We start from the raw sequence: 18295 nt of genomic DNA on the forward strand, positions 1-18295 counted from the left end.
AAAGGGTGAATCAGCATATTTCTCTTGTGAACAGCACCAGCATTTGTGTAATGTTGCTTCACTCTCCATTTAATTGCTACAGTCAATTTTTGCACAGCACCCACAGCTTTTCAAAGAAAGTGGAAGCCAAAAGATTGATAATGACATTGCTGGGCTGTGCTGCAGAAGGCATCCTTGCAGAGACATGGTCTTTAGTACTGCACAATAGAAAGAAATAACTCATCTCCCTTCGTAAAAGTAAACCCTTTGATGAGCTTTGCTCCCAACTTGGGTCTCTGTGGGAGCATAGTAAAGTCAGAAGGAAATGCATCACAGCAACAACACAAATTGCCTCACTGCAGCACTAAAACAGAGACATGATGCACTACACCCAAGATTGAGAGCTGACAAGAATCAAGTTACCCAAAGCCCCACTCTCAAGAAGGAAGAGAGGAGGTGGTGTGGTCTTGGCTATGGCTGGGACTGAGGCAGTACCAAAATCTTCAAAGTGTCATCTCCAGGGTCTGGCTGGCTACTTCTTGGCACTTAACTTTGCAGGCATCCACCTCACTGCTCCTCATATTGGAAGGTCTACAAGACTACAAAGTCTTCAGCCACCAACAATGGGTTTGATGATGATGACTCAGTGCTCCCTCCTGAACGCAGAGCAGGTTGCAGCCATATGACAGCACGTCAGGTTTGCCAGTCAGGAGCCAAATGCCAGTTGCTGCACAACAAGTGTCCTAGGTAAAGTAGGAGACAATGTGCTCCTGCCTTCACTAGAGCTCCTGTGTGGAAGGCAAGCAGGCAGCACTTCCCAAATACTGTCGACATCTGGCAGTTAGTGCCAACACCAGAGAACAGATTGCTTTCAGGTGATGGGAATGTCACCCGATTTAAACCAGCTTCATATCTGTAAGACAAACCCACCAACCCGGGTGCAGTTTCACTCTTGGGCTAACACTTTATGAGGGGATTTGGGTAGGTAGGACCTCCTTCCTCCTCTGTGAAGTCCTGCCAGGGCCCCAGCTGAGGTTGCCATTAGCCTCTTACACTTTGTTACCTGACACAAGTGCTGAGCAGCACACGCCAGCAACGCACGGGCGCTCTGATGTCAGGACAGTCTTTGGTTATCATTTTCCAGTGAAACAAATACAGAAAGCCCTGGAAAGCGAAGGAAGGTACAGCTGGCTACAGGCTGAGCATGGGAGGGCTGATTTACGTCTCTCTGAGGCTGGTTCCATGTCTTACTTGGATTCGGGACTGCGCACACAGAGGTCAGTCACCAGCCCTTCTCTCCTCTCCAAACGCCTCCAGCTCCTTGCTGCCAAAGAACACCCACCTGCCAGGTCCCACTGCTCGGAAAAACAATCTAGCTCATCTTTGTCCTTTGCACTACAACAGTTGTTTTCACTCGAACAATTCTGCTCCCCAGAATTTCGTTCCCCCCACCCCTTCATTTTCCTGTAGTGAAATACAACTGCGAAGGCTTTGAGGAAGTTCCAGACAACATTGCTCACTCCATTTCAGCACAGACAATTCCCAAATTACCGTAATATCATGCACTGGCCTCAAAACCGCCACACATACACCACCCCCCTCCACAAAGGTTTCTCCCCAAATTCTTTTATGTCATTGATAACCATCAGTTAATGAATAACAACAGAGCGCAATACCTTAAAGGACCAAAGCACTGTATCTAACAGCCAGGACTGGACTGTCACAGGAGGGACCACAGCTCAAAGGGGACCAACTGATTCAGCTGCATTATTGACAGACTGGAACAATTTATCTAAATCCCAGTAGGTAGAAATTAAAACAATTTGCAGAAAAAAACCCCACAATGTGAAGGTCTCCCCTTAACATTTGTCTCCACTAAACCACGCATGAAAGCTTCCCATCTTTCAGAAAAGGGATAAAAAAGCAGGACTGGATAGCACCTGAAGAGCATGCTAATGAACAACTGTTCTTAGAAAAATCTACATACCATTACAACTCCTCTGTTTTGCAGTCCACATCGGTAAAGCTTCTACAAGGCGTTTTTAGCAAGAGACACCAGAATCAGAGTCTGCTTCTTTCCTGAGCCAGGGGAATCACTGCCTTACATCCCCACATCATCAACCAGCTGAAGGCAAGAGATTTTTCATACAGCTCCGTCTGCCCTCTGTTTCTGGAGCAAAACTTGAGCCAACGTGTTCCAGTTGAGAGCAATGAGCTATTTATTATTTATTAGCAGCTGCACATTTGTGACAGCAGGGAAGAAGGGAGACAGAGATGCAGCTGCGTGGCAGAGGGAAGCCGAAGAGGATGTGCGGGAAGCAGGAGGAGCCAGGCCAGAGGTGGGCGATGCCCATGTGCACACCAGCGCTGCCCTCATTCCCTGGGGCAGGACCACCACCACAGCGTGTTCCTCGCTGCGCACAGAAGGACAGACACCTGATCTCTCCAGGGCTGCCAACTCCACACCTTTTTCAGCAGCAACTCTTGGAAATTTTTGCCAAACAGAAGAATAAAGACAGGTCCTTACCTTGGCCTCAAGTGTGTTTAGCCTCTCAGTCATATCTGCTAGTCTCGTGCAGTTCATGCATTCTAGAAAAAACAAAACAAAATGATGTAAAATTTCTACGTGCTTTGCATTTTAATCCATGGCTTTCAGTCTGCAGACCCTGATCCTTTTTTGAACCACGGCACACAGAAAAGTGAATCAAGATCAGTTTTGAGAAGAAAATAAGTATTCAAATCCATTGCACCAGTAAACAGCCACAGCCACATTACATGAACCTTGTTTGGTTTAGTGGGGCAGAAAGTCAAACCAAGTTCCCAATAGGTAGAAAGTAGGTGAAGAAAAAATTAGTTGTAAGACTTTTTCATCATGCCAGCGAGCATCACCAGCATGTCACCAGCAGAGACACTTCTTCTGCCACTGGTGCAAGCTGTGTGTGGCGCATGCTGCCACCTCACAGGACATCAGGCTGCACAACCACTACTTCCACTTAGCTCTGTGTTGTACCCTCTCCTATACTAGTTCCTGGTCAGATACTGAGAAAATCAATGAATATATAAAATGCCCACCTCTGTGGAGTCCTGCTCCATCCCTGGACTCCCAGGCGCTGTTACCACTCCCACAACAAATCATCTGTCTCAGTGACAAGAAGAAAATCCAAGACAGACCCCAGGGCTGATGCAGGCCGGAGCTGCAGCAAGAAGTAGCTTCCACCTCCCTTTGCTGCATAGAAGCAACAGATAGGCAGCAACCACCAAAGGGGTCCTGACAGGATGCCTTAGCAAGAACGTTAACATAATGGGCTCTGAGTGCAGTTTAAAATGATTGCTTGATACAAAGGACATCACTTATCTAAACAGAAGGCCTGCTGCTTTGCCTCTGTTTTCATTTCAGCAATTTTAAAGTGAGTGAAGGAGGATAAAGCCCTGAACAGAGATTTAATCAACAAGGCGCTTCCACAGCGCTTTGCAGCAGTGTTGAATTGCCTATTCTCAGATCTCGGAGAAGCTTTCCAGACTGGGCCACTCACCTATCATGACTTCTGAAGTGCAGCAGTTTTTAAAAAGGGAAAATGACTTGCAGCATATGGTATTTCAGAGAATAAACCATCCATATTCAGGTGACGAATCACTGCCATCTCATGTTTCACAGAGGAGAAATACATCTCTGTGTGTGCTTCTGGGCTCCTTAGGCCAGAGCCAGTTTTCTTTGACTGGCCATGGAAGAAGTATTTAATCCTGGTATTTCTATAGGGCTGGGGAGGTTGACCTGTAATTCTTGAGCCCCTTAATAGCCAGGTGCAGCTCAGGCTGAGGTTGTACCGATGCAGGGGATGTTGAGTAAACCCAGTGCCTATGTATGGGGAAAAATGGGTGAACATGGGTTTTGGCCTGAGTAAACACCACCCCGACACCTGGGACTCAGTTGTTCCCCCTAACAAGCTTAGTGCCCTTTTGCACAAGGAGCCCCAATGAATCTCTCCAATCTTCATCCACAAACACTTTCCAGTTTTATGAAGTACATGGTATGCACTCATGGCTCTCAGCCATGCAAAAATTTTAGCGCATGGCTCGGAGGGCCAGGAAGCTTGGCTGTTCCATGTTAGTGATTTACAGTCCAAGAAGATTGCTTGAGTGCTAATGGCAAACAATCACCTATTGCATAAACCTTCCAAAGAAATTCTCTCATAGACTCTCTGTGAGGAGCTGCATAGCTTCCCAAAGGAGTTAGACATAGAGCTTCCACCTCACCATACCCAATATTTTGCAGACAAAGCATCTGATGGTTCAGGAACACTTAGATTGAGGGATTTCCTTACAGGTCAATACTGACATGGGCTTTCTTTTACCCAACAGGAAATAACATTTGTTTCTTTTTATTCTCTGCAATAGTTCTTGGGCAATATTTTTTGGCTTGAATTGGCCCACTTATGTATTCATAAGTGCCATAGGGGAGGAAATAGGTGAATCTTCTTTGGTCTGGATCTGCTTGTGGTGTGTAAAACAGGGAATTACATTCTACATGTAACTGTTTTCATGCTTTTGATCTTGCTCATCCTCATAGAAAGATAAGATTAAATAAATCCAGTGCTCCCAAGAGCCAAAAGGCGTACCAGATGTGTACAGAGTGAATAAAATATGGAGTCCTATTCTCCCCTCTGCTGGCTTGCACATATAAATAACATCTATAGGTTTAGAGAGACTGACTGGTACTGTCTGAAAACTATCTCTGCACATAATTTGAGATAGATTGATCATTTAAACTCTCTTTGGAGAGCTCAACTCATAAAAAAGGGCTTGTACTACCTCTCTGCATAGGGGTGAATCAACCAGCTCCCGGGGGGGGGAGGATACCCTGATTGTCTCTGCCAGACAGAGTGTGTAAACAGCACCAGTCCAGCAGCCCTCTCGGCTCTTGGAGGGCATCTCAAAGAGCCCTCCCAGTTGCATTTGCAGCACACAAGGTTAGACTTAAATGAACAAAATGACAGAAGGGGGGGAGGAAGCAGCAGTGCCACTGCATGGTGAGATTTGTAGTAATACCATCTTCATGCCAGTGGTGTCTGCTGAAACATATGAAAAACACAGTCCAGGTTAGAAAGAGAACTACTTAAGCTCAAGTTGGATTTGAACTCTGATCCTTTCCTTCATGAAATGCCTGGAAACCCAGATCCACACCCAAGGTACTTAGCCTGGACCCAAAAGACATTTAACTAATCCAGAAAGTGGACGTCCTAATGCAAAAGATCTTCTTACTAAGACAAGCCATCCTGCCAACAAAGCCTCGTGACCAACAGATGGATGACGCTTTCAAACACAGAGATGAATGCTCCGTACTGCAGTTGCAGAAACTATGTTCAAAGCTCGCTCACAACACACCGGGGACTAGGCTGCTTCAAGGTCTGGGGTCGTTATCTGTCCTTGCAGAAAGCCTGAGAATGGTGGTGACAAATCAAGCTAATAAATATCTTCCCTGACTACTATGCACTGAAGTATTTAGTGTCTAATCCTGATAGCTGGTGGTTCCAAGTCCTGGGACTGTGAAGTTGAATTTTCTGATCAGGGTGAAAGCAGTCTGCTTTATTAAACCGAGGCTGGGAACCTCACATCATTATTTCACATGCAACGAATGTAACACTGGGGCAAATACACATACTCTCTGACCTAGAACTCCAGAGCAGACACTTTCCATATCTGCAGAAATCCATCACTTGCTGCTATACAGAACTACAGTTTATTTCCCGCATATTCCTAGTTGGCAGATTTGTATTTTTCCAGCTAAACTCTGAGAAAGGAGTTGTGATTCCACTCTATGAAGCCCAACCTCAAAACACATGGTAGGATTTGTTTTAGAAGTGTTCCAGCAGGGAGGATAAATAATTGAGATAACGAACATGAGACTGTACCAGCGTATCGCGTGACACCCAGTCTGTCTCCATAATGTCTCGCTGTTACTGTCCTAGCACACCTCTCCCTTCCCGCCCTCCCATTCCCCCTCTCCGGCTGCGTGGGTAAAGCAATGCAACTGGAGGGAAAGAAAAGTCTAACGTATCAGAGTTGCGGTAGACTCAGCATGCTGGAAAATAACAAGTCATGTACCCCGTGCCAGCAGTGACCCACTTAACCCTGATCCAATAGTTGCTACACTTGACCAATGCTCAATTAAAGGCTGAGTCAGTGCCTCCAGGGCTGCAGCTTTGCAAACAGGCACCCAGCTGTCAGCCTGTGGCTGCCACTCCAGATATGCTCCTACAACAAGCGACTTACAGCGGTGAACAACTGATTTTGGGTGCCTTGCTAACTCAGCATTCCTGCTTCCCAAGGCTTGAGCAGCATTCGCATAATTTCATGATTAAATAGTTGTCAATTCAGCTGCTCAAGGCTGAAAGCCCCACAAGTCTTCAAACTTCTCACTCAAAACAAGAAAGGTGTGATAATGGCTTTATACCAACGGGGCTTTAACGATTTCAGCACAATTATCACGGTGGCACTGAGGGGAGTAAAAAAGAACCAGGCCAACTTTCACCACGGCGCTGCAGGTCAGAGTTTTGTGCAAAACGGCAAAGAAACCTCTTGGCATCTCTGCCCCATTTCTCAGCTCTGACAGCCCACACTCATTTGTATACCCAGAGTCTCTGCAGAATATTAAAAGGGCTTTTGGTTTCCCTACAGCCAGATGCTCAGTAGATATAAATTGCACAGCTCAACTGAAGTCAAGGGATCAAGGCTCTGTCTCTCTTTTTCTTGATGGATTACTCCAAAATTCATATTTCAGAAGGGAGGCGGAGGAGGTGGTTTATAGCATATGAAAGGGGAAAGAATTCTGGAATCACAAAGCTTTTGTTTAAACAAATAAAATCTTTGCAGCCAGTTTTTTCAAGACCATATTTTGCCATTACAAGAAACTTCAACTTTGCAATGCAATGGGGCGTAGCACACAGTCAAGTTTCAGAACATGAGAATCGCGTTTGCAGCTCATGCTTCAACCTGCTCAGGGCTCTAAACAATGCACTTTCCTCCTCGGTGTCTTACTTTCCTTTCATCCATTTTTAGTGCAATGTTTCTTCTGTAAAGGACCCAAGGTCAGAGGATGAAAAATGACCAAATGTTATATACAGAGAAATAAATTAGTATATTTGATTTCTGTGATAAAACCTGCCTGGCAGCTCTTCTCTTTCCATCTAATAAAAGTCCACCACTTCCACTGCACTTTTCAGAAATGGATGTGCACAAAGAGGACAAACTCGGTTATCCCCAGGGTAGTGGGAGCAAACCAGAGCGGCATCAAGGCCCATGTTTACAGCACTGGGAACGCAACAACAGTGCCATGAAACACAACGCAACAGCTTTAACTCTGCACCAGCAGCTGCATAATCAGGACTACTCAGAGTAGATCTCCACACACCACACTGCTGGGGTTTGGGGTGCACTGTCTTATAAATCAGTAACACACAACTTGAGTAGGTCCAGTTTGAAGAAAATCTTGTCTTTCAAAGGAAGCAGGAGACCTGCTTTCCTCAGTCAACAGACACCTTTTTCCAGGGCAAGTTCAGAGTAGTCTCTGAACAAATCTGGAAGAGCATGAGTGAAGTCAGCTAAATTAGTCCAGGCAACCGTGTTTCTTTGCAAGGGTAAAAGGATGAAGCTCAAAACTCCCAAGGGAAGTAGGAAGCACAGCTAACTTCTACTGTCATCTCGGTGAGCACCTGAGATGTTATGCACCAGAGATCTGGACATATATTTGGACACTCACAAGATAAATGACCAGACCACTAACCCCTCCACCCACTTGTTGCCACACACATACGCACAGTTTAGCCAGACACCCCCCACCCCCCCCCCCCAAAATACAAATCAAACAGTGACACTTTCAGACTCCAACACAGAAGAAATTTCAAGTCAAATTCCACAGTAGAAATACGAACACAGATCTCCTGTGCCTACCTAGGTGGCCCTCAGCAGGGGACAGCCAGCGTGGGCTTGCATCTCCACCCCTCTTTAATTTGTCTGATTTGACCCTTCCAGCTTTTTTACATGGATACTGAGTTTCCCTAAGTAGTTTATGTTCTGGCCCTTTGCAAAAGCTTTCGCCAGTGCTTGTGAAGGATAGCAGGCCCAAGCCATAAATCACAGCCAACCTGGGATCTGTTTTTTCAACACATTTCCTCTAATGAGAGTCAGATGTTGGCTAGATAGACTTTATTAATTGTACTTGTTTAGAATCAGTCATGTCTGTAGCTCTGTAACGGGGTTTGAGCATGTGAAAGGCAAAGGGCTGACAGCAACCATGGCGAGGAGGAACACTTGTGTCGCCCGGTAGCCTCTGGTCTGAAGAGCAAACAGGGATCAAAGGTCTGGAGAGCTGCGGGAGGGAAGGGCTCCTACCAACATATCATATGCCCTGGCCACAGCTCAGGACCCAGTAAGCTGGAGCAAGAACTGTTTCTCTGTAAGGCGAAGCTCTCTGAGTTTTGTTTAGTGTAGGCTCATTAAGACTCAGCTGCAAGAGTCTCTCAGTTTACTACCATGATATTTACTTGTTGCATGCATTGCAAATTGTCATCTTTTGGCAACAACAGCGGCAAGGGAAGAGCCCCAGATGGCGGGGGTCTTTCACAGCAGTACTGCTGGGATAGACAGTCCAAGGCACCCAACTGAAAAAAGAAGAGCTCATTAGGTCCTTCCTCTCCCCAACATGTCAGCGTGTTCAGCTGCAGGGGAAATCTGTATTCTTGCTGAGTTGCAAACATTGCATGCTCTAACCTAAGCGCACATAGACTGGATGCGTGCAGAACACACCACCACCTTACAGTGTCCCTTCTGTTTCGGCAGTGCAGAGGTGTCTGAGCGAGGCCGAGTCTCACCCACGAGCAAATGTGGACAGAAGGAGGGAGAGAGAGCATCTTTCTTTTTGTCCCCTTTCTGGGTCCAATACCTACTGAAAACCGTAGGCTACTTGCTTTCAACACACAGTTCCTCTAATCCCAAGTTCAAAACCAGCACTGACAAAGCCCCACCACATTTCTGCTCAGCACGACCGCTGGCGTAATTAAAGTATCTCACAGATAAGGAACTGGAGGCTCACAGAAATTTAAAGATGGTCTCATTGACAATGATGGTTTGTTGTCTCCCACAGTTTCACATCAGGATTTTACAGGATGGCAAGTTTTATTTTCACCTGTAAATTGTGAGTTATTAGGCTGCCTATCAATATGAAACAGAACACCTATAGAATATTTTTGCCTTTTTACCATCATTACAGATACTTCACCATCTCTGCTAGGAGACCCTGATCACTGCCAAAATGTCTCCATTTGTAATTTCTCTCTCTTGTATCTCTATTATAATAACACTTACCCTTAACTTTACTGGCTATCTATAAAAAGCAGCTCAAACCTCCTTTCTTACAAGAACTGCTGTCTGATCTTTTTCTGCTTGTAAAATATTCATACTTCATTTTCATGTCTACTTTCTTCTACCATTCTAAAAAGGAAAAGGCCTTCTTTCCCTGAATAAGCAATAAATATTTTTTCATTATGATGATATTCTGTGATTCTGAAGTGTCTGTAAAAAAAAACCTGAGCAAAATGGAGTGAAAAGAAAGTTTACCACAAAATGTACTTTTGGAGTAAAAACTACTATTCAAGAACCCACATAAAATTTGGTACATAGTTTCAAATGAAAAAAAAAGGGTGCAATTTTTAAAATTTTTGCAATATTTTCTCTAGATTTTTTAAAAATTATGTTCATAGTTTCTTAATGACATGTTTCAGTCTTAAGTTTTGAAATAGCATTTATTTCAAAACTCACCTAAATTAAAAAAGAAATGAACTAATTAAATGGTCTTAAGTGAAAGTAAGTGGTTCACTTCAGGTCAAATGAAATAATATGGGTTGACCCAAAACCATATTTTAGTTATTACATTGTGTCAAAAACCTAAAAATTTCCATTTCAGTTTCTCCCAAATCATTTTTCTTTCCAATTTTTTGGTTTGGCAAATGGACCCAAAAAACCTCCATTACTCACCCAGGTCTATTCTTAAACAGCTCACATCACTCACATTGTTTTATTTAAAATTTCACACATGCACACTCCCACACCACTAACTAATTTTATACATAATTGCTCTCAGCCTGGGGATTTGTGCTCTTTCACAGCGCCAGAGATCTATTTTGCTGGTTAGGCCTGTGCTCTGTTAGCATATGGAATTAGATCATGATCATTTATTCACAGGCAACCGCGAGTTGTGAGATCCGTGTTCAATCCATCTTCATCTGTCAGAGTAAGGTTTAGCAGGGAATGGCTGGATTTTGATACAACATGTTTTGCTGGAAATGTATTATCTATTATTTTTAGAAACACCAAGGACATTTTGCTAATGTAGCCCAGCATAGTTGCCTGAAGACTGAAATGACCCTGATAAAAAAGATTTTACCTATCCAGCATGAATTTGTTAAAGCCTTGCTGCCTATGAAGCTGCTGAACATGGTGCTCCCAAGCGATGCTGGTGGTACTGTGGGTGCTCGGTACTTCTGATATCGTACAAAACAACCTCCTGTGAGCCCTTTACTCCCCTGCTTCACCACTGTATCACTGCATGGCTGTAAAGCACACTGAAGCAAATAAAAAGGCAGAAAATAAAGACACGTAGGTAGTATGAACAATACGTATATATAAACCTCTCACAGCAAGATAGGGCTATATGCAAGCTAGATTAAGAGTCCCCAGACTAAAAGAAGGGAGCCCACATGCCTTCCTGCCAAGGAAGCTGAGGGCAGAGAGCCCACAGGGGCTGGGGATACTTCCTGGGCAAAAACATTATCCTCCTATAGCTGGCCCAGTCCTCACTACACCAAAGTCCAGCGTCTGATACCCACCATCACTGACTCATTTCTCTATCACTCCCTGACCTATGACATGGAGTGATACTTAATGGGACCTGGCTGACTCTTTCGACCCCAGTCCAAGCACGCACAGGAACCCCACTATGCTTGAAAGTTCATCTCAAATTGAGATGGTCTCACATCCCTTACAGAAAAGACTGCTTTTCCCTGCTGGGAGAAGCAATCAGGGGAAAAATGCAGTAAAAATATGGCGTAATGTAACATGAAATAAGGAAGCAGACAGGGCAAAAGGAAACATTCGAATTGAGGCTCACCGTAAAGTCTGGAGGGACTCTCACAATATTGGTTCTGCACCTGTGTATCACAGTTCAGAGAATCTCTCACAGTCGCAAGCCAAACAACGTGTGCTTAACTGGAGTATGTCTTTCAGAAAGACACTCGAGAGCCAGACAACCTAGGTTTCTTTACTGAACTGCATCCAAAGTTAACCATTGTATAAAAAATATGCACCTTGTTTCCAGTTTGGATTTCTGACATTAAATTCTACCTCCGCTTTGAGTTTTATTACACTTCAGCCTGCAATGGCTGAAGACGCCTTCTAGGGTTAGATGGCTTCTCTCTCCACAAAGTCCCTGTAACCCATAAACATGTTACATTTAGGATGTTCAGTCAAGCACTAGTGGTTCCTCATCCAGAACATTTAGCAGTGGCTTTCTTTAGCAAAGACAAAAAATTAGCTGAGAGACCAATAACAAAACCAAATAGTTTAAGCAACAGAAAAGGATGGTCTGAATTCAGAAGAATTTGCCTCCCTGAACACCAAAATACTATGTTGTATTATTATTATTAGTGCCAGGGGCACTTTTGCAAAGCTTTGATTTCCCAGGTCAACATCTCAGCTTCAGGTTCAACCCACTGTGGTTTGTCTGTTCTCCCCCACTTCACTCCTCCCCGGGGCTCTGCATGGCACCCCACAGCCCTTGTTCAACACACCATTGCTCTGCACAAGGCTAATGACTGTCACTCAGCACTTTAGAGCTGGAGTGAAACAGTTCAAGGCTACAAAATAGTATCTTGAGGATCATTACTCTGCCTATTTCTGCTAATTACCCTTTGCTGGCCTTTATCGAAATCCCTCTGAGCCTTGCAATGTTCCTTAATAGATCTGAGCAGCAGAAAGAGGAATCCCTTCCACATTTCTCTGCAGCTGCAATTTTGTTCTCCGAGACACAAGGGACACCAGGGAGTCAGGAGATCCAGTCCATCCCTCATATAATCTATCTGATCCTCATAATGTGAAGAACAAGGTAACACCTGCATCAGATTAGCGGCTAGCACAAGGCTGTGCAAAGGACTTCTTTTTGTTGGTTTGTTTGTTCTTTTGCGTTATTTCCTTATTAACTTCTGGTTGAAGAAAAATTAGTAAAAGAAATAGCCACTTAGGGTTAGCCAGGCATGTTTCATTTTCAGTTTCAGATTTTTAACTCTTCAAAAGAGCTACACCAGGCTACTTCTCTAACTCATTTTAGAATGAAAAATCAAAGGATATCCATAATCAAAATGTTTTCCAGAATTCCCTCATCCTGTTATTTTAACCCAAAACTCACCAAATGCTTCCAAATGTGGGGATCCATTTACTTTCTGGTGGGACCAAGCCCTTATTCACAATTTGCCTATTTGTGCTTTCTCTGATTTATGATATCTACACAACAATGAGCACCGTAGTATGTGTGTCCCCTAAGAGACATCATGCTGTTGGTAGTTTGAGGAGATTAATTTTGAAGATCTAGCTGCCTCCACTTTGAAACTCTCCTAAAAAATGCCTTAAATGGAAAGTTAGATCCACTACTGAAGGCCTAGCATCTGGGGAGATTTCTCCTGGAACATGGCAAGCATTGGGTAAGGCTGGGCGTCAGCCAATCTTCTCTCCCACGCCTGTCACCCCACACACTCAACCCCAAGATTATGTTACTCTTACAGCTGTGGAGGATTTGACAATGAATTTTGACCCTCCCTCTGAGCACTGATGAGGATCGGGGCGAACAGCCAGTGAGTCCAAACCGGACAAATGCAGAATAGCGCAATTTGCAGTACACCAAAAAAGAACTGGATATCTCCAGAGACACCTTCATTCCCCCCAGCCCCACACCTTCTTCTCACAACAGCTCAGCATCAATAATCGCTTCTGAGCACCAGGCAACAATACACTGGAAAATAAGCTCAGACCAGGGCTTTAAAATTAAACAGCTAGAGGATAGCTTCAGATGCTCAGTGCAGTCACTGGTGCCTGCTGCCACGTGATGCTGCTGGCAATAGAGATGATGTTGGCACTTTCAAACAAGCTCAGCATCAGATTGCAACTGCAAGGAACAACCGTAATTCCCCTGCAGTCAAAGGAGCTCCTAGGTTTCATACAATACATTCATACATACATTTAGCCCCAACAGCACAATCAGGAAACTTGAGGGCACTTAAACAAATCAAATCTCTTAACTGTTTAAGCTCATCCTTCTCCAAGAAATGTGTCTGGAAGACACTCTCAAGCACTTCACCAAAGTTAATTGACCAAACCCAAACCATCACAGCCCACAAATCCTTTAAACTTTGAGAATTGACTTAATGCTGAACAGCTGCCAGACACTCATTCGCTTGCAGCCACAGGAACAGCTTTCTTATCAATAAATGGGGATTCCTGTGTATGCAACAGCCAGTAATGGCAATGGAAATGACTCAGTCAAATGCCTCTGCTTTGAGATTAGGATATGCCCAAAAGGTTGCAGGCAGCAAAAAAGTGCCAAGTGCAGCTACAGACCAAGCAAGATGCACATTCAAAATAAACAATGGAACAGTCCCCTTCCAGAAGTGTGAGGACAGCCAGTGTGGGGGATGCTATAAAAACGTCGACATTTGTTATAAATTGCTGTGCTTCAAGACCCAAGATGCTACAGCTTTCCTCAATAGGAAATAACTGGGCTATCTCCAAAAACTGTTGGTAAATGAGGACTTTAATGGTGACAATTGTATCAGTACAAAAGCAATCTCCTATTTTAGCCCAATTAGTGCTGTGCTAAATCATCAGCCCAGGCCTTGCCTTTTGCAGTTGAGACACATCTGTGAGGCTCTTCTATTGCATGTGTTTTATATTATACTCTAGCACAATATGTATAAACTAACACTGTTCTACACTTACACAGCACCTCATCTGGAAATCTGAAAGCGATTTATGAATGGTGGGCATCTGTGACATTTTACAGATGGAAATTGAGGCACGGAGGGATTCAGTAATTAGCCCCAGACTTGCGCAATGAGTCAGCTGCAGAGCAGAGCCCATTATTTGTTGTGTAGTAACATCTAGTGTCCAAATACAGAGGGAGACAAGTCTTTCCCCAAAAAAAGTGTACAAGCATGCCCAAAAATGCCACCCATGTCTGCATTCAGACCAAGACTGTCGAAGAATAGTTGGTGTGAACGCATACCCTAAAGCACAGTCTGCCCTGGTAGACAGGTCCCTCCGTTCTTGTAATACAAACGCAGGCCAGAAGAAGGGTTAATATGCCTAAAAGTTTGTCTGCTTTTTCCACATCAGTTGATCTCATAAAAAAGATTGATTCTCCCCGCAAATCTGGCCTCGCTTTAACAAATCATTTGATTTGACACAAAGGACTATATTCAGATAGTTTAAATTCCACTTTAGTCCCTGAAACTGAAGTTTCTGATGGGCTGAATACTTAGAAATAGCCAATAGGAAACACCAGGCAGAGACACCCACCTTGGGTAGGGTTGGAAGTGCCTGAGTGCGGCCAGAAGCATCTGCAGATCTCTCTATACTGTAGTGCTTATGAGCCTACAAGGAATGTCAGTGTGTTACAGAAAACAGACAGCCTTTTCTATGCCTTCTAGAAATACAGCAGCAACTCACACTACTGAAGCGCTTCCAGTATGTCAGCGTAACGCTGTACCTTCCCACCTTGCCCAAGACAGCGGGCCAGATGCTGGGAGTGACACTCCCAAGGTATTGGGATCCAGATCACCAAGGGGTAGAAAGAGTCCATGATAAAATTGAAGCAATTCAGGCACTTGCATTAGACAATTTTCAACTTCTTAGGTTGAAAAGATAGAAAAGCATCTGCAGCCAGATCTCTATTGCAATTTAAAACAGACCTAATTTTTAGCTCTCCATTATTCCCTCTTGGTCCTGCCTATATCAAAGTTAATGAGTGCTGCAGTTGGAAGGAGCTGATTTTACAGTGCTCCTGCCCTCAGTCTACCTGTTCTCTACTTATCTGGCATGTTTCCTTCTAAAAAGGAGGATGGCAAATCCTCATGTCCTGTGGTGCTACATACACCTTAAGCTGCACAAATTTTGTTATTTAGTCTCCAGTGAAGTTGTAGAATCCCTCCTGCACATTTCATTGTTCGTTTCAGAATAGTCACCTTCCCTCCCCAGACCTCAGACAGCAAGTCCCAGCCACACTAGGGGCAATACATGTCTGCCTTGCTGTCTGGCCCCATACTTCTAAAGAGTTTAGCCTACATCCTAAAAATTAGTGTACCATTTGGAAGCTAAATGACTAAGAGCAAACCAGAGAAGGAAACATCTTCAAACACAGGACAACTAGAGGAATCCCAGGCCAAATTGCTGATAAGGAGGATTCCTTGCACGGTGTTGTGGTTTAACCCGGTAGGCAGCTAAGCACCACATAGCTGTTTGCTCACTCTCTGCCCTCCCCAGTGGAATAGGGGAGAGAATCGGGGGGAAAAAAAAAAAAGTAAAATTCGTGGGCTGAGATAAAGACAGTTTAACAGGACAGAAAAGGAAGGGGGGTGTGTGTGGGAAAATATGTATATACAAAATAAGCTCCCAAGCAGCAATTGAAGCCTCCTGGCCAACTCCCCCCAGTTTCTATACTGAGCATGACATCGTATGGTATGGAATCGCCCTTTGGTCAGTTGGGATCAGCTGTCTTGGCTGTGCCCCCTCCCAGTTAATTGTGCACCTGGCAGAGCATGGGAAGCTGAAAAAGTCCTTGACTAGCATAAGCAGTACTTAGCAACAACTAAAACATCAGTGTGTTATCAACATTATTCTCATACTAAATCCAAAACACAGCACTATGTTAGCTACTAGGAAGAAAATTAATTCTATCCTGGCCAAAACCAGGACACACAGTCAAAAAAAAAACCCTGTAAAACCCGAGCCAATATCCTCTAACCCCCATTGCCTGGTTAGTAGAAGAATAATAGCACCAGTTAGATTTTGCCTGCATGAAACCTTAAAGGTGCACAGAAGTGCACAATGGAGTAAGCCACATTTTAAAATTATTTAATATCTTATCTCCTCAGAGTGCCATGATGTGCAGGGGGCAGGACTATTCCTGCTCTCTATAGACACAGAACAGGGCAGATGTTGAAAAGGGCACAGCTGCCAAGGGGGAAACTGAAGCATAAAGTGGAGAGAGACCAAGGAAACAAATCACCACTTTAAAATGGCAATCCAGAAACAAGACTGGCCTGTGGTGGGCCCAATAATAACGACTGCAGAAGATTTAGATGTAATTCCTGCTGACACAATACTTTCCCATGTGTCCTTGGACATGTCATTTAGTTCCTCTGCATGGCGGTTCCAGTACGAGGGTCAATGCAATAAGAAGTGCATTCGCATGCCAGGACGTGCCCAAATAACAGAGAGGAGTAAGCAATAGCATCCCCAACCATGGAAGAGAATATGAAAGAGAACAAGGATAGAAGCAAGAACTGAAGGATCCTTCTCTCCCAGAAGGGGTGAGACTGACCTCTCTGTGCGGACATTGATTTTTTCCTGATGCAGTAAGAACTAAGAATTTCAAGGAAGGACATGAAGTCATTACGTACTCCAAACGCCCTCTGGTCTCCGCAGTGAACACTGGGAATAGGTGCGGGGCATCTTCAGTTTCAGGGTCCCACCCAAGGGGTGCAGCGCTGAAGATTTGAGGTAGAAACTTCCCAGGCTGCCATCTCTGCCCCACTTGGCTACCGCCCACTCCAGCTGTGCCTGGGACGCATGGCCAATTCGACCCTGAACCAACTGCAGTTAATGAGGAATCAGAGGCATGTTCTGTAACACCCATGGGCAGAGCACACAGAGAGAGAGGACCTGCAGCTAGAGCATGAAGCACGTCTCCAATAGAGGTAGGGGCAGAAAGACAGTCTTAATTTAAGGGTTCATAGGAGCTCTTGGGCTATGGGACGCTCATTTTTCTGCTGAGTCTTTGTTCAGCAAGGATAGCAAAGAGGCAGATCGGCATAAGCTCTTCATGCCCTTGCATACCACTGCTTTCACAAAACCGGCCCTTTGGAATAACTCATCTGCTCAGCATATGTGCTGCTTCAAAGGTCCCACAATTTTCATCTTCCACGAAATCTGCACATGGCCATCAGGTACAAAGACTCCCATGTAAATTCCTGCTTCTTATCGATTAACCAACACTGGAGATATACGGTTGAATTTAAAACCTCGGTTGGGCTTTTGCACACTTTCAAACCACTTTTACCATCAGTTTGGAGACATACAGTTCATGCACTGGCAAACAACAAATAAGCTCTCATTCACTTTCAACATTTAAAACCATTTCAGTTTCCTCAGGGGAGGCTGTTCAGAAACACCAACATGAGTGTCACAGAAACACTCGGACATGAGGAGACACCAGGCTGCTGGATGCCAATAGCCGACAAACCTCTCTCCTCATGGGAGAGCCTGCACTTGCAAACAGGGTCACAACCACCATCTCTGAGAGCTCTGCAGCACCCACCTCATCAAGCTGACCCCTGTTCTGGCTCTTCTCAACATACCACCCCCAAAGATTGATGAGGAGCATGAGCAAGTCAGTGAAAACAAGGGGTTGAGTTTTAGTTGCAAGGAGGAGAGCACAACAGGCATCGTGGGACAGACCTAGGGTCTGCAGAGCCTGGTGTCCCCTCTCAGAGAGTGACCCAAGGAAAAACAAGAAAAGTGAAAGCATGGGCAAACCTTCCCAGGTGCTCATTGGATGCTGCCTGGGCAATCCCCTGAACCCGAGAGGAGCGGAGCATTTCCAGCTCCCCTTTTCCCTGCCCTCCAGATACTTGAGGGAAACTGAGGCAAAGAGCCGGCAGAGACTCACAGACCCCCTCCCATATGCTTCCCCCCGCAAGTGAAGGGCATCCCTGGCTGCTACGGCCCCCCCCCCAGGAGTGCACCCCGCTTCACTCTTAGGCTCTGCTTTTCCATGATGTTCGTGTTGCCCACTTACGGTCCTGGTTGGAAAAGTAACCGTGCTGGCGGCCAGATGAACCTGCGGGGGGGAGACAAGGCAATTATCACTGGGAACGTGTCGAACCCTCACCCTGCACAGCATTGGTTCAGCAGAGAAAAAGTTTACTCAGCTTGTGGAGCAAAACTTGGTAAGGAATGAAAGCGCTTTTGCTCTCCCCGCTTGGCTCGTTTGCACTCT

General features: G+C 44.8%; 1 protein-coding gene across 1 annotated transcript in view; it reads right to left on the minus strand.

Annotated features, from left to right (window-relative positions):
* The window catches only part of COL26A1 (collagen type XXVI alpha 1 chain), a 179542-nt gene that overhangs the window by 38566 nt on the left and 122681 nt on the right, over positions 1–18295 (minus strand). Inside the window, 4 exon segments of the mRNA XM_075719432.1 lie at positions 2507–2568; positions 5889–5967; positions 5970–6007; positions 18095–18136. Of these exon segments, the coding sequence (XP_075575547.1) occupies positions 2507–2568; positions 5889–5967; positions 5970–6007; positions 18095–18136 (221 nt within the window).

The sequence above is a fragment of the Pelecanus crispus genome, chromosome 12 (genome assembly GCF_030463565.1).
Source record: "Pelecanus crispus isolate bPelCri1 chromosome 12, bPelCri1.pri, whole genome shotgun sequence".
Taxonomy (NCBI): Eukaryota; Metazoa; Chordata; class Aves; order Pelecaniformes; family Pelecanidae; genus Pelecanus; species Pelecanus crispus.